A 17,138-nucleotide genomic window follows, 5' to 3' on the forward strand; every position below is an offset into this window, starting at 1 on the left:
TTGCAGAATTTATTTATATACAATTTCCATGTTGGAGTCATTAATCTCTATATGTGGTTTTATAAACATGAACTAGAATTCTACGCACCTCAGCTAGCATTTGGCTTCAGAAAAACTGATATACTATTTTGTAATTTGCCTTGAAAATGACATCCCCCACCGCCTTGCTTTACGCACAGGGAGAGTGTAGAGTAATGCTAAATTTCAGCCAATTATTAGAACATGCTGTCCCTCAGATCTTTCTAAACATGAAGGGAAAAGTGCAACTCAATTTTCTATTACCTTCTCAAGTTGGACTAAATACTGGCTTAAATTAACCAGGGCGTCTAACAAGTCCTAGTCACAGGCTAGGGCTTCCTCTAGGACCCATGGTTAAAAACAGAAACAGATGCCTTCAAAGAAGCAAGCCAATTGAGGTGGACAAGAGTGTACTTTGATAGCTAAAGCTTGGGAATCCATTCTCTTTTTACATGAACAGATTCTATGTTTAGAAACTATGGTGATTATCCAATAGTTGTTATTAGCTAAACAACGGGAAAAAAAATAGGTAAAACTTGATGAATAAATACTCTTGCTTTGAAACTAACTCTGAAAGAAGTTACCAACTTTGAGAAACAACTTTACTTTCTCCAGTTCTCATAAATGTGGACATAAGGTATACTTTGTCCTTTCTGTTGGATTGCACTCAATTTTCCTCACCAGAGTTATCCATAGAAATATGCTATTCAGCACTCAGTTTCTTTTCTGTATTCTACCTCGGGCTTCACCTTTCATGGTGGTATAGATGAGATTGCATTTCTGTGGAATCCTTTAAAAAAAAACCTCACATTTAAGTGCATGTATTTTATTATAATTTCATTCAATACATCTGTGACTTTTGATAAAATTGTAACTTTCTGACTCAACTTTTAGTTGTCCCTTCTATATGCTTCAAAACTATCTTGTTCTCTACTTTTCGGCCCTTGAAATAATAGAACCTGGGTTTTACAAAGAGAATGACATTCATTTTTGAGACAGTGACACAGCTTTTGTCACCCAGAAATGGTTGCCTTCCTGTCTAATAGAGAAGGGATTTAAATCAGAAAAATACTAACATCAGTTTTCCTGCATGCCTTCTTTTGTGCTCAATCTCTCCTTATTGTTAATATAGTTTTCAGACTCCAATACCCAGAAGTGCTCTAGAGCTGTTTTCTTTCTGAATAAACTTTCTTATCTTCACATTAAAAGGGAAGATGAAAGAAGGAAAGCCATAAAAAGAATGCAGCCATACTATTATTATTTTTTCAAATAGTTTATAGTCAAATTAGTTTCTACATAACACCCAGTGCTCATCCCCACAAGTGCCCTCCTCCATGCCCATCCCCCCCATCCATCAGTCCTCAGTTTTTGTCAGCATTCAAGAGTCTCTCATGGTTTGCCTCTCTTCCTTTCCCAAACCATTTCCCCACTTCTTCTCCCCCTTGTTCCTCAGTTAAGTTCCTCCTAATCCTCCTATACGTGCAAACATATGATATTTGTCTTTCTCTGCCTGACTTATTTCGCTCAGCATAACACCCTCAAGGTCCATCCATGTTGCTACACATGGGGAGATTTCATTGTTTCTCATTGCCATGTAGTATTCCATGGTATAGATAAACCATATCTTCTTGATCCATTCGTCCGTTGATGGACACTTAGGCTCTTTCCATGTTTTAGCTATCGTGGAGAGTGCTGCTATGAACATTGGGGTACATGTGCTCCTATGCATCAGCATTTCTGTATCTTTTAGGTAAATTCCTAGCAGTGCTATTGCTGGGTCATAGGGGAGTTCTACTGTTAACTTTTTGAGGAACCTCCACACTGTTTTCCAGAGGGGCTGTACCAGTTTACATTCCCACCAACAGTGTAGGAGGGTGCCTGTTTCTCCACATCCTCGCCAGCATCTAGAGTCCTCTGATTTGCTCATTTTAGCCACTCTGACTGGCATGAGGTGGTATCTCAGTGTGGTTTTGATTTGTATTTCCCTGATGAGGAGGGATGCTGAGCATTGTTTCATGTGTCTGTTGGCCATCTGGATGTCCTCTTTGGAGAAGTGTCTGTTCATATCTTCTGCCCATTTCTTCACTGGGTTGTTTTTCGGGTGTGGCGCTTGGTGAGTTCCTCATAGATTCTGGATATTAACCCTTTATCTGATATGTCATTTACAACTATCTTCTCCCATTCTGTTGGTTGCCTATTAGTTTTGTGGATTGTTTCCTTTGCTGTGCAGAAGCTTTTAATCTTCATGAGGTCCCAATCGTTTATTTTTGCTCTTGATTCCCTTACTTTTGGGGATGTGTCAAGTAAGAAGTTGCTGCGGTGGAGGTCAAGGAGGTTGTTTCCTGCTTTCTCCTCTAGGGTGTTGATAGTTTCCTGTCTCACGTTCAGGTCCTTTATCCATTTTGAGTTGATTTTTGTGCATGGTGTGAGAAAATGATCTAGTTTCATTCTTCTGCATGTTGCTGTCCAGTTCTCCCAACACCATCTGTTAAAAAGGCTGTCTTTTTTCCATTGGATATTCTTTCCTGCTTTGTCAAAGATCAGTTGGCTGTATACTTTTGGGTCCACTTCTGAGTTCTCAATTCTGTTCCATTGGTCTATGTGTCTGTTTTTGTGCCAATACCATACTGTCTTGAGGATGACAGCTTTGTAGTAGAGGCTGAAGTCTGGGATGGTGATACCTCCCGTTTTGGTTTTATTTTTCAGTATTACTTTGGCTATTCGGGGTCTTTTGTGGTTCCATACAAATTTTTGGATAGTTTGTTCTAGTTTTGAGAAGTATGCTGGTGCAATTTTGATTGGAATTGCATTGAATGTGTAGAGTGCTTTAGGTAGTAATGACATCTTAACTATATTTATTCTTCCTATCCATGAGCATGGAATGTTTTTCCATTTCTTTGTGTCTTCTTCAATTTCCTTCATAAGTTTTCTATAGTTTTCATCATACAGATCTCTTGTATCCTTGGTTAGGTTTATTCCGAGGTATTTTATGGTTTTTTGTGCAATTGTGAATGGGATCAGTTTCTTGATTTCTCTTTCTGTTGCTTCATTATTGGTGTATAAAAATGCAACCGATTTCTGTACGTTGATTTTGTACCCTGCAACTTGGCTGAATTCTTGGATCAGTTCTAGTAGGCTTCTGGTGGAGTCTGTCGGGTTTTCTATGTAGAGTATCATGTCATCTGCGAAGAGTGAAAGTTTGACTTCCTCTTTGCCAATTCTGATGCCTTTGATTTCCTTTTGTTGTCTGATGGCTGATGCTAGGACTTCCAGCACTATGTTAAACAACAGTGGTGAGAGTGGACATCCCTGTCGTGTTCCTGATCTCAGGGGGAAAGCTCTCAGTTTTTCCCCGTTGAGGATGATGTTAGCTGAAGGCTTCTCATAGATGGCTTTGATGATGTTTAAGTAGGTTCCTTCTATCCCAACTTTCTCGAGAGTCTTTATTAAGAAGGGATGCTGTATTTTGTCAAATGCTTTTTCTGCATCTATTGACAGGATCATATGGTTTTTATCTTTTCTTTTATTGATATGATGGATCACATTGATTGATTTGCGAATGTTGAACCAGCCCTGTAACCCAGGAATGAATCCCACTTGATCTTGGTGGATGATTCTTTTGATATGCTGCTGGATTCGATTTGCAAGGATCTTGTTGAGAATTTTTGCATCCGTATTCATCAAGGATATTGGCCTATAGTTCTCTTTTTTTGCTGGATCTCTGTCTGGCTTGGGAATCAGAGTGATGCTGGCTTCATAAAATGAGTCCGGGAGTTTTCCTTCGACTTCTATTTTTTGGAATAGCTTGAGAAGAATTGGGATTAATTCTGTTTTAAATGTCTGGTAGAATTCCCCAGGGAAACCATCAGGTCCAGGGCTCTTATTTGTTGGGAGATTTTTGATCACTGATTCGATTTCTTCACTCGTTATGGGTCTGTTCAGGTTTTCTATTTCTTCCCGTGTGAATTTTGGTAGTGAGTGTGTGTTTAGGAATTTGTCCATTTCTTCTAAGTTGTCCAATTTGTTGGCATATAATTTTTCATAGTATTCCCTGATAATTGCTTGTATTTCTGAGGGGTTGGTTGTAATAAGTCCATTTTCATTCATAATTTTGTCTATTTGGGTGCTCTCTCTTTTCTTTTTGATAAGCCTGGCTAGAGGTTTGTCAATTTTGTTTACTTTTTCAAAAAACCAACTCTTGGTTTCATTGATCTGTTCAATTGTTTCTTTGGTCTCTATGTTGTTTATTTCTGCTCTAATTTTTACTATTTCTCTTCTTCTACTGGGTTTAGGGCGTTCTTGTTGCTCTGCCTCTAGCTCCTTTAGGTGAGCTGTTAGATTTTGGACTTGTGCTTTTTCTAATCTCTTGAAATAGGCCTGGAGAGCAATGTACTTTCCTCTTAGGACTGCCTTGGCCGCATCCCATAGATTTTGAATTGTTGTGTTTTCATTTTCATTTGTTTCCATATATTTTTTAATTTCCTCTCTAATTGCCTGATTGGCCCATTCATTCTTTAGAAGGGTGTTCTTTAACCTCCATGTTTTTGGCGGTTTTCCAGACTTCTTCCTGTAATTGATTTCAAGTTTCAAAGCATTGTGATCTGACAGTGTGCATGGTATGATCTCTATTCTTTTATATTTATTGAGGGCTGCTTTATGTCCCAGTATGTGATCTATCTTGGAGAATGTGCCATGCGCACTTGAGAAGAAAGTAAATTCCCTGGCCTCAGGATGTAAAGTTCTAAATATATCCGTCAGATCCATCTGGTCCAATGTGTCTTTCAAGTCCATTATTTCTTTAGTGATTTTCTGTCTGGTTGACCTATCCATTGCTGTAAGCGGAGTATTAAAGTCCCCTGCTATTAGCACATTCTTATCTATAAGCTTGTTTCTGTTTGTGATTAATTGTTTTAGATATTTAGGTGCTCCCATATTCGGTGCGTAGACATTTATGATTGTTAGTTCTTCCTGATGGATGGACCCTGTAATTATTATGTAGTGCCCTTCTTCATCTCTTGTGATTGTCTTTAATTTAAAGTCCAGTTTGTCTGATATAAGTATCGCTACTCCGGCTTTCTTTTGATTTCCTGTAGCATGATATATATTTCTCCATCCCCTTACTTTTAATCTGAAGGTATCTTCCCGTCTAAAATGAGTTTCTTGTAGACAGCATATTGATGGATTTTGTTTTTTAATCCATTCTGCTACCCTATGTCTTTTGATTGGAGCATTCAGCCCATTTACATTCAGTGTTATTATTGAAATATGTGGGTTTAGAGTCTTTGTATCTTTTGTAGGGTTCATGTTTGTGGTGGTGTCTCTGGTATCTTTGTTCCTTGCAACCTTTCCTTCAGAGCATCCCCCTCAGGATTTCTTGTAGGGCTGGCTTCGTGGTGACAAATTCTTTCAATTTCTGTTTATTTGGAAAGGTTTTTATCTCTCCTTCTATTTTGAATGACAGGCTTGCTGGATAGAGGATTCTTGGCTGCATATTTTTACCGTTCATCACATTGAAGATTTCCTGCCATTCCTTTCTAGCCTGCCAAGTTTCAGTAGATAGGTCTGTCACCACTCTGATAGGTTTCCCTTTGTATGTTAGGGCCCTTTTCTCCCTAGCTGCTTTCAAAATTCTCTCTTTGTCCTTGTATTTGGCCATTTTCACTATGATATGTCGTGCAGAAGATCGATTCAGGTTACGTCTGAGGGGAGTCCTCTGAGCCTCTTGTACTTCCACATTTACTTCCTTCCCCAGGTCGGGGAAGTTCTCTGCTATAATTTGTTCCAGGACTCCTTCAGCACCTTTCCCTCTCTCTTCCTCTTCTGGGATTCCTATGATACGGATATTGTTGCGTTTGACCGTATCGCTGAGCTCTCGAATTCTTCTTTCCTGTTCCTGGATCAGTTTGTCTCTTTTTTTGTCAGCTTCTTGTTTTTCTATAATGGTGTCTTCTAAATCACTTATTCTCCTTTCTGCCTCTTCAATCCGTGCATTGGAGGCCTCTAATTTATTATGGATCTCATTTATCGCATTTTTTAATTCTTCATGCCTATTTTTATTTTCCATTCTGTCTGTAGCCATAGTTTCTTTGATGTCCCCTATGTTTTTTTCAAGCCCAGCTATTAATTTTACCATTATTATTCTAAAATCTTGTTCAGTGATGCTGCTGATATCTGTTTTGAGCAGTTCATTAGCTGTCATTTCTTCTTGGAGTTTCTTTGGAGGAGAGGTCTTTCGTTTCGTCATTTTAGTTAGCTTTCCGGCTCTTGTTGGTTTTAAAGACCTGTTATGCTCTTTGTTTCTATGAGCGCTGCTATATCCAAGAAGACTCTTTGACTTTCCAGGGCCTACCCTTTCAGAGAGTGTTTTTTGAATGGTATCCCTTGGTCTCTCTTGTTGGGACCTTGGTTATTTTATTTTCCTATTCGTAGTGATATTTGTGACTCTCCACCTTGTGTACTCTAGCTTGTTTCTTGAGGTAGCCGTTAGAAAGCTTTCTCAGTGGATTCTGCGTCCTTTTTCTCCCAGTCTCTCAGGTTTTGTAAGGTTTCAAATGGTTTCAGATCTTTTCTGTGTGATGTATGGGCGCGAGCGCAAGTACGGAGCTCCTTACTTCTCCGCCATCTTGCCCTCTCTTCACAGTGAGGAGTGCAAGCAAACTTGATGTTCCTTTACAGACTGTTCTCAATGGATTTTCCTTCTTTGCTGAGCTTCAAAGCTTCCAAAATCTTGGCAGCTGGGAAGTGAAAGGCAGAGGGAGGGAGCGCGGGGCAGGAGTGGCGCCTGGGCATGTGCCCACTGGGGTGGCCACCTGAGGGACCTGGGAACAGGAGGGCAAAAAGTCCCGACACTAGACAGAGCGGTGAGGGCCGGATTTAGGGCATTCTTGTTGCTCTGCCTCTAGTTCCTTTAGGTGAGCTGTCAGATTTTGGACTTGCGCTTTTTCTAATCTCTTGAAATAGGCCTGGAGAGCAATGTACTTTCCTCTTAGGACTGCCTTTATAGCATCCTATAGATTTTGAATTGTTGTGTTTTCATTTTCATTTGTTTCCATATATTTTTAAATTTCATCTCTAATTGCCTGATTGGCCCATTCATTCTTTAGAAGGGTGTTCTTTAACCTCCATGTTTTGGGAGGTTTTCCAGACTTCTTCCTGTAATTCATTTCAAGTTTCAAAGCATTGTGATCTGACAGTGTGCATGGTATGATCTCTACTCTTTTATATTTATTGAGGCAGCCATACTATTAGTGACAACATGGATGGACCTGGAAAGTACTATGCTAAGTGAATTAATTCAGATGGAGAAAGACAAATACTATATGATTTAACTCATGTGTAATCTAAGTTAAATGAACAAAATAAACTAAAACAAATACAAATTCATAAAATTCACAGATATAGATAACAGACTAATAGTAACCAGAGGAGAAGGGGTTGGAGTGAAGGAGGTCAACTGTATGAGAATAGATAGTAACTGGACTTGTGGTGATCACTCTGTACTGTGTACAGATATTAAATCATAAAGCTGTGCACCTCCAATGTATATAATTACAAAAAGGGAAAGAAGACAGAGAATAAAAAATGTTTTTCTTCTAGAAATATGACAAAGGAATCCATCATCAAGGAAATAGCATTTTAGCAGAGAGCGACTGGAAATTAATGAGTGTTTCATACAAACATTTGATGTGAAAATATTCCATGGAGAATAAATACCCAGTTTAAGTATGAAAGTGGATGTATGGTTGAGAAAGTTTTAGAAACATTAAGGGTGGGCTAAGGCATAGTGAGAAAGAGAATGCTAGAAGATGATAGCAGAGATATAAGCCAGGAACCAGGTAGACTAGGAATTGTATGTAGGTCATTGTAAGAATATTTATTCTAATAATGATGGGGGACTAGTAGAGAGTTTTGAACTAAAGAATGATATCATCTTAAATTATTTTGGGAAATGTAGTTTGTTAGCAAGACATTCAGAGGAAACACTAAAACAAAACTTACAATCTTAGCTTCACTTTCTTCTTGAAAGTCTAGCAGATCACAAAGGCTTCAGTGCAGTTAATTCTTAGGGAAATTATTTCAGGAGGCAGAAATGAAGTTTCAGCAAAATAAAACAAGTAAGTAAGGAAAACGAAGCTATACTGTTTGCCTTACAAGTACTATTACAGGTACTGGCACTCCTTCTTACTGGGACCTTCTGTGGAATCATAGAAATGAATCTCAGTGGGGTGCCTGAGTGGCTTAGTCGGTTAAGCGTCCGACTTTCGCTTAGGTCATGATCTGGCGGTTCGTGGGTTCGAGCCCCGCATCGGGCTCTGTTCTGACTGCCAGCCCAGAGCCTGTAGCCTGTTTCAGAGTCTGTGACTCCCTCTCTCTCTGACCCTCCCCTGCTCACGCTGTGTCTCTCTCTCTCCTAGAAATAAATAAGACATTAAAAAAGAAAAAAGAAAAGAAAGAAATGAATCTCAGAAATGACTGCCCTATAGATAAAAGAGGATATAATTTATCCTGGAGTTCTTACCCTCCACAATGGTCAAGAATGGATCTATATTGTATTAGTTCCTCAGTACTCTTGGATTTTGCATTTTTTAGTACTGAGTGAGATCCTGCAAACTTCCACCTCATGTGTCAGAGGAGCCCCTGGACAGGAAAGGAAGATGTCTCAACATAGGCTAAGGCAAAATGTAGTCAAGGTAGTACTTGGTGAAGCTGCTGGACCATCTCAGACCCAGTCATTTAAGTGATGACTAGAACAAGAGACATGGCTTAGAAGATGTACACTATTTTATAGGAAATATAGATTGTGGACTATGGATTTCCAAATGAAATTGTCTTCTGTCTGGATATTCTTCTAGGAAAGAATAGTTTTGCCATCTCTTTGATTAACTTTTTCATTACAATCAAAATTTAACAAAGAATTGTTTTTGCTTCCTCTTTTAAAAGAACTTACAGTAAAATTTATCCTGGATATAAATCACAAGGATGCTTTTATTCTTGATGAAGCACTAGTAGAGAGAGTGTGTGTGTGTTTGTGTGTGTTTCCTAAGTATTTTGTGTAAATTACATACAAATGTTCCTTTGTAGATTTGAAAATAATTATGGATTCACTGTGCCAAATGTATTTATATCTTTGTAATTTTAGTTTCTTTAAAAGGACTATTCCTAACAGAAATATTAAGATGTAATATATGATAACAACTACTATTAGCAATGATAATTTAAATACAACATAACTTGGTATTAGTTCTACTGGCATTCCTCCAAATAACTGTAAATAACTGGATACCACAAACCCAAGCATGAGCACAATTACTTTAATAATATTGCAGATCTAGTGCTGCTAGGTTTTGTTTTGTTTGCTTTTTTATACGTGTGCAAAAGTGCCTATATATATGTTGAATATCAGCCAATGCTGGGCCCTGTTAAAAGTTCTGGAGATAGAGAAGTAAAAAAAACAGACACAAATCCCTTCCCTCATGAACCTCACATTCCTCAGGGAAGGCTACTCTAGTACACCAAATTATGGATGCTTTTTTAAGGGAAGCTGAATATTATTTGATACCATATGTTATTCTGAAGCCACTACGAAATGTGTCGTCTTGGAAAACAAACTTTTCTCCTTTCAAAGTCCCACTTTGGTACTATTCATTTTTAAATATATGGTGGGATGGAGTAGCCCTGGGACTGTGGACAAACCATTAACTTCTATGTTTCAATTTGCTGATCTGTAAAAAGTATTGCACCGTGTAATTGCTAATGGTGCATATTAAAAGATTCTTGACTTTATAACTTTGGAATTATATGCCAATTAAGTTAAGGATTTAATCTTTACTGTTTTTAGATAGATCAAAAATGTTGGGATTCCTGGGTGGCTCAGTCAGTTAAGCTTCCAACTTTGGCTCAGGTCATGATCTCATGATTCCTGGGACCAAGCTCCACGTCAGGCTCTGTGCTGACAACTCAGAGCCTGGAGCCTGATTCAGATTTTGTGTCTTCTTTGCTCTCTGCCCCTCCTCCACTCATGTTCTGTCTTTCTCTCTCTCTCAAAAATAAACATTAAAAATTATATTAAATTAAATTGAAATTAATAAAATGCAATGGATTTGGCTGACCTGACTAGCTACATAAAACTTATCCTTTCTTCACTCTTCCATCACATTTAGTGGGACATTACAGAAGTTGCCTACATAGTTATAATAGAATGGGTTTTTCAGATGGAAGGAGAAAATTTGAGTTTGAGGTTATATGAAGAGCTGTGTTCATTTTTCATCTCAGTCAGATGTGTTTCATACCTTCTGCAGTGGATGGCTGTGTAGAATATGTGTCACTGTGCTTTATAATCTCAGTCAATGTCTCTGTCAGTACCACCCACAATGAAGGAGACGGTTATGGGGCATTGAGGCATGTCACCTAATAAGGGCTGATTTTGTGTATGTACATTTGGAAAAAATGTATAATCAATGACAATACATATGATTCCTTTCCCTTATGGCACTCATACAATAACCGATTCTTCTATTCTCTAACATTTTCTAGAACACGGCCCTGACTCTACTGGAGCTCATTTCAAATGGAAACTTCTAACACAAAAATGTTTCTAACTGTGCAATCTGTTGCAACCTTAGCTTCAGCTTTACTATATTTCTTAGTTTTAAAATCTTTATTTCTTTTTGAGAGAGGGAGACAGAGAAAGACAGAAAGAGAGGGCTCACTAGGGGAAGAAGCAGAGCAAGAGCGGGACAGATGATCCAAAGTGGGCTCTGTGCTGACAGCAGAGAGTCCGATGTGGGGCTCGAACCCACAAACTATAATATCATGACCTGAGCCAGAATCAGGAGGCAGCCATTTAACCAGCTGAGCTACTGAGGTGCCCCATTCTGCTTTGCTGTATTTCTTTTAATGTCTTAGAGGAAGATAGATGATAGATAGATAGAGAGATAGATGATAGAACCAACATATGTCAAAATATTAGTGATGATTTTATTTAATGAAAACCATGTAAGAATTTATTATCATATTCTTGTAATATTTCTATAGTTCTCAAGATATTTTAAAATGTGAAATATGATTTAAAGTTTTCAAAGAAATAAATTGTAACAATTAAAAAAAACAGAGAGAGGAAAGACTTATGATAGAAGAGATTAGAAAATATATCAGATCATGGGAATGTATGTGTTTTACTTGAAATCTGTTTTTGAACAAACTAGTTAAAACTATTAGATGATTGTAGTTGTTTGAACACACTGTGTGTTTGATGATAGTAAGGAATGATTGTGGTTTCCTCATTGTTTGTGTTTGTTTCTTTATGCCTACTATTCGTTTTGTGATGATATGTCTAAAAAGTCCTGTTTTAAAAATACATTTTGAAACATTTGCAGGTAATATTATATGAACTTGGGAATTTCCTTAAAAATTATCTGGGGCAGAGGAAAGAGTATGAGATAGGATAGCTACTCGTAATTGAGTTGATAATTGAAGTCAGTTGATAGGTGTATGAGGGTTATTGTACTATTTCTCCTTTTTTTAATGTGCTCAAAAGTTTAAACATAATGACATTCTATGAACCAGATTATTTGGGTTCAAGTATGGGCTTCACATTTATTCACTATATATCCATGAGGTAATTATTTCACTTTCCTGTGCTTTGTGGTACCTTCAGCATAAAATGAGAACATGTCTAAAATACACATCTCTATAACTTTAATCAGGATTAAGTGAGCTAATACATGCACACTCTTAATCAGTGATTGATCCTAAACAAGCACTGAGTAAATGCTAGCTATTGTTTTTAGATTTGTTTATCTCTTCAAACTTCAGCAAAGGCTAGTGTTTTGGAAGAATGCAATTTACCTGAGAATTTCAGTTTGCTTTACACAAAAATTCTGATTTTTGTGGAAAGAATAAGTAAGAAACAATTATTGCCTCTCTGAGGGAATATCAATCTTAGGAAGAACAAAATAACCCTACACAATAATAAGAAATAATGAAATATTTTGAGTGAGGAAGTAGCTTAACTGTAATTATAACTAATGGGGAGGATCAACTAGTTTGCAAAGAAATTGCTGTTCAAGAGTATTATTTTGGAGGCTAATTCAGCTTTGAGCCAAAAACTATTGCCATTATAATATAACTCATATTGATTGGAATTTTATCTCTGTTTCACACACTTTAGCCATGAAATCATAGTACTTAATTTTTGTTTCATTTAAATTGGCTAATCCACAATGTATTATTTTTAAGATTTTGTAAATTTTCAGTAACAAGTTTAGTTATATACGACTCATTTTCATCTTTTTAAACCAGCCGTTTTTTCAAAAAACATATCTTAAGTAATAAAAAAGAATCATAGGAAATATTTCACAAACCTGATGAGAAATGGTAAATTAATTATTTAATTGATAGATCACAAATAAACAATTTGAATGATTTTGCAATTTACCACCTCTGTGCAGTTGATAAAACGAATAGAACAATGGATCTTGTCTTTACAGTGAGAAACTGAGTTTTGTATTTATAGACTGTGGCAAATATATTTATTAGTTACTATAATATATATCAGAAGGTATATATACAAATATGGTGAATTTTGGTATGCAATATGTGCACATAGTGCAATAAAGTAAGAAAAGTATTAGTCATTTTTACATAATTACAATTAGTAAATCACTTTGTAGAAACAATTTAAACATTCAAACTGTGAGTCCTTTCTAGCTGGTGTATTTAGAGAGAGGACAATTGCCATTGACATAGAGAGGGCTATGTCATTTCATCTCCATATCACAGTGCCGGAGACAGTTAGTTTCTTACAGTAGCACATAAAAGGCCTGAATATGTAGTTAATTTGAATTGTAAAGGAGTTGAGTACGAGAGAATCTTTAAGTTAGGAACATAATATATTCTCTGGCAAGGACTGAAGTTTAGATTTTCATAGCAGCACTTCAGCAAAAGACTTGAACAATGTTTCAACATGTAAAATTTATTTATGTCTAACAACATTGACATTTAAGGGACTGTGAAACAGCAAGTAAATTTAGAGTTAAGAAAACCTAAAAGCCACAAACATTTTGCTATTTTATGCTTCGTAAATGAAAGCTAATGATAACTGACTACATTTTTGCATTTTTTCAGGGGCTTGATTATATAGCCATCTTTATTTACTGTGAGCATGATGAAAGCAATCTGCTTATACAGTTTAATCCTTTTCAGTTTAGGCAAATAACTTGCAGAAAAGAATCATATTTTCTAAAGACTAGAGAATTTTCAAAAGTTCAACTTAAAATGATATGGGTCAAGATGAAAACATTATTCAAATGAAATCTACTTGGGATGAATATGTTACTATATAGATATTTAAAGAAACGAGCAAATGAAAATACCAAACTTGAATATTTGTGCACCAATGTGGACTTCTTCATGCAGGACACATTTTAGATGTTCAGAATTTACAAGTTTTATATTAACTAAGCCTTGCCAGAAGTCAGCGGTGGAATCAACATACTATGATTTTGGTTTCTTCTTTGCCAACACAGCACAGGAACTTGTTCAAACAAGGGCTTCTATTTCTTTTTCTGGTTTGCTTCTGCATGTTTTTGCTGTTCTTCCCACCATTTATCTTGGCTTCTTGTGTTAATCTTTTATTCTCTTCAGCTCATAATTTCTTCTGACTTAGTTTGCTGGAATTTGCTTTATTTTTCTTTGTTATATTCTGTTTCTAACTCTAATTATTATGCTAAAATTGACAACTGTCAGAAAAAAGTCAATTTAGGGAAGAACTAATTGCTGTCTTCCTTGCAATTTTAATTTTTAGGATTATGCTGAGAAGGAGAACACCATAGCAAAAGCTTTGGAAGATCTGAAGGCCAATTTTTACTGTGAACTCTGTGACAAGCAGTACTATAAGCATCAAGAGTTTGACAATCACATTAACTCATATGACCATGCTCACAAGCAGGTAAGAAAGAGGTGTCCAAAAAAATCTGATATTTCTGAACTTTTACAATAATTTAAGCTATTTAAATATGATATTTTTATTTTTTTATTATGCAATTTTTATAGATGTCATTTTAGGATGATAATTTGATGACTTAAGGACATTTAAAAAAAAAAAAAGCACCAAAGGTAAAGTCTGAAATTAATACGAGCATGAAAAAATACCAGTCAGTTGCCTTTTATTGATTGATAGTAATTTAAAATTATATTCTACAGGTGGTGATCCTCTAAAGTCTTCAAATTTATTAATATTTAAGTGTTTTAGAACAATTAATGATATTTATCAAATGTAAATGAATTTATTCATAATTCTTTAGAGAAACCATTTCCCATTTAAACTAACATTACAATGTGAAAAAAGCTAATTAAACATGGTAAAAATAATCCATGCTCACTGGTGAAATAAGTACTTTATATGTGTATGATATAGTTTTAATATTATTTTAATTTCCCTATCAATTGTAAATCTAAGATTGATTTTTTTGAACACTCTATGTAAAGATGAGTTTAAAACAGTGATGTCAGAAGTGAAGTTAATAATACAGATTCATTTTCTCATATGCATTACATTTATCAGTGCAACTTCATGTATTTAGCTAATTTGATATGATACGGCAGTTTTAGTTATTAATTTATAAATATTTTCCTTTTTGACTCATCACTCACAAATACCAGCTACATACCCTTTGGGTATTAATACAAGGTATATTTTTAACCCATGAATTTGAATCAACTTTCCATTAACATAGAGTTACTTAGCATAAGAAAGAAAAGGGGGAAGTGATCATACTGAGGGCTTATGAATCAATTGTAGATGTTTTTTCTTTTGCTGTTATTCTTCCTGTTCTTTATGCCAACAAAACTATGCTTGAGAAGGCTATTGTATGGAGTACATTAGCCGTCATTTACATACATCACTAATTAATGCTTGCTAAACTCAATGACCTGCCCTTGCCTTTCTTTTTCCCCCGGTCCGCTTGTGCACTAGTTAAGGGAAAGTTTTTGATAGAAATATCATTCCTTTTCTTACATAATAATGCATAATACATATATGTGTATATGTGTACACACATTCATAGATCAGTGCTTGATTTTAACATTAAAATCCATCAGGCAATAGTATTGACTTAATTTTACAGTCAGTGGAATTTATTTTATAAAAAGATTCTGGAATGCTTCTCTGCATGTAAGTCTGAGGTAAATCTGAGAGAGCTGTTCTTCTGATTTTTCCTAAGTATCTAAAGGCAAAAGATATATTATTACATATATGTTTCATTGAAACTAGGTATTTGGAAATATGTGTATATGTATTTTAAGAATATCTTACCAGCTATTAATATCCTTTGCCAAAGAATGCTTTATTTGATCATAGATTGCCTGGAAGATCAAACTTACAAAATTATCAGGAGGACCTTTCGAGTTCCATATTCTTAGTGTATTTAGTAATACTATGTACTGTACACAGGTAAGCTAAGGAAATTCAGGCTGGGTCTGCATTGTTATTTTGAAAGTCCAAAGGGCCACTTTTGATAATGTGCAGAGGTTTCAGGGCCTAGAGGCAGGGTATCTGTCTGAATGGCCATGAACTCTGATAGATAGCAGTTTTAGCTGATTAATTTAGCATGAATCAATGTTATAGTAGCTAAAAATATTTAAAATCTGTACGGTCATTATAACCCCTTTCCATAGAATATTGGCAAATCTTTTGGCATGTCTTCCAAAAACATACTCTTCTTTTTCTGAGCAACAGCCTCACCCTCATGACTGCTATCAGTGATTCTACCACATGATTCCACACCTTGGCTACTTTGAATGAAGTAAGGAGAAATGAAATTTAGAGGTGAATAATTCAGATCTTTTTCTCTTGAGAACTTAAAATTGAGATACAAAAAAAAAAAAACTGCTTACTATCTGACATGGTTAGCTCTGACACTTGAAAATATAATGGGGTTGTGGCTAAGTACATTGAAAAGTTGAGAAAGATGGTTTGCAAAAAGAGAGAACAAGACAATACACAAAGAATGAGATGTCAGTGGCCATGTACAAGTGAAGGAGCATTATGGAAATGGCAATTCTGATTTTGAGTGGCTTTCAGATAAAAGTAATCCAACAACTCATCTACAGACCCTTTCCTGGGATTCGAAGAGACATTTCACCTTACTACATATATATGAAGTTAAAGGAAAAACAAAACAAACCCTGAATAAATAATACTTGCAACCAAAAAAAGAAGGAAGGAAGAAAGGAAGGAAGGAAGGAAGGAAGGAAGGAAGGAAGGAAGGAAGGAAGGAAAGAGAGAGAGAGAGAGAAAGAAAGAAAGAAAGAAAGAAAGAAAGAAAGAAAGAAAGAAAGACAGACACAAAAATCAACCAACAAAACAAACAAATAAAAATCTTCATAAAATATTAACCTATCTGAGGAACAAAGGAATCACTTTGGTTTCCTTAGGGGGGAGAAAAGAAAGAAAAAAAAATCCTCCACAAGAAACAAAGTCCATATTACTAGCCCTTAACTTTCAGGTAGGAAAACCCTACATGTGATTTAGATACTTCCTGAATGGAATTAAAAGAGGCAAAGAGAACATATCGATACTTTCACTTGCCACACAGATGTGATTCCAAGCACCACCAGATTCAGGGAGAAAGGGAGGAGATGATGGTGGAATGAGTCCCAGCCTTACCACTTACCTGCCTTGAGTAAAATATGCAAAGGTTCATTTAACTCAAATATTCATTGTTAGGGATAATAAATGAGAGAATGAGCATGACCACACTTTGTGGAGTACTTGGAAAATAGTAAAAGCTTAAGATTTAACTAGTTTCATTATTACTATTTCCTAAAATTTCTTTTCTCCTAGAATGTTTGGGACACTGACAGTTTGCCTTTGAGACTGCCCTTATTTAGGCTTCCCAATAAGGATCTATTTTTGCTTCAAAAAGGCTAATACAGTCTAAAACATATCCAGGTAATCTTGACCTGTGAGCAGCATGCCTGCCTCATGTGTCTTTGCAAATCTGTGTTATGACAGACCATGTGCTGCATTTGAACTCTAAGCTTCAAAGGAAAATCTGTTTCTCTCATCTCCATGCTCTTTGGATAGCTTCAAACTCTGTCTCAAGCTCTCATCGCTAAGA

General features: G+C 36.1%; 1 protein-coding gene across 1 annotated transcript in view; it reads left to right on the plus strand.

Moving 5' to 3' along the window:
• ZNF804A (zinc finger protein 804A) overlaps positions 1 to 17,138 on the plus strand; it is a 283,567-nt gene that overhangs the window by 214,309 nt on the left and 52,120 nt on the right. Inside the window, exon 2 of the mRNA XM_039216603.1 lies at positions 13,823 to 13,966. Within this exon, the coding sequence (XP_039072534.1) occupies positions 13,823 to 13,966 (144 nt within the window). The remainder of the gene's footprint in view (positions 1 to 13,822; positions 13,967 to 17,138) is intronic.

This window comes from Hyaena hyaena, unplaced genomic scaffold (assembly GCF_003009895.1).
Source record: "Hyaena hyaena isolate Hyena2069 unplaced genomic scaffold, ASM300989v1 scaffold_642, whole genome shotgun sequence".
Taxonomy (NCBI): Eukaryota; Metazoa; Chordata; class Mammalia; order Carnivora; family Hyaenidae; genus Hyaena; species Hyaena hyaena.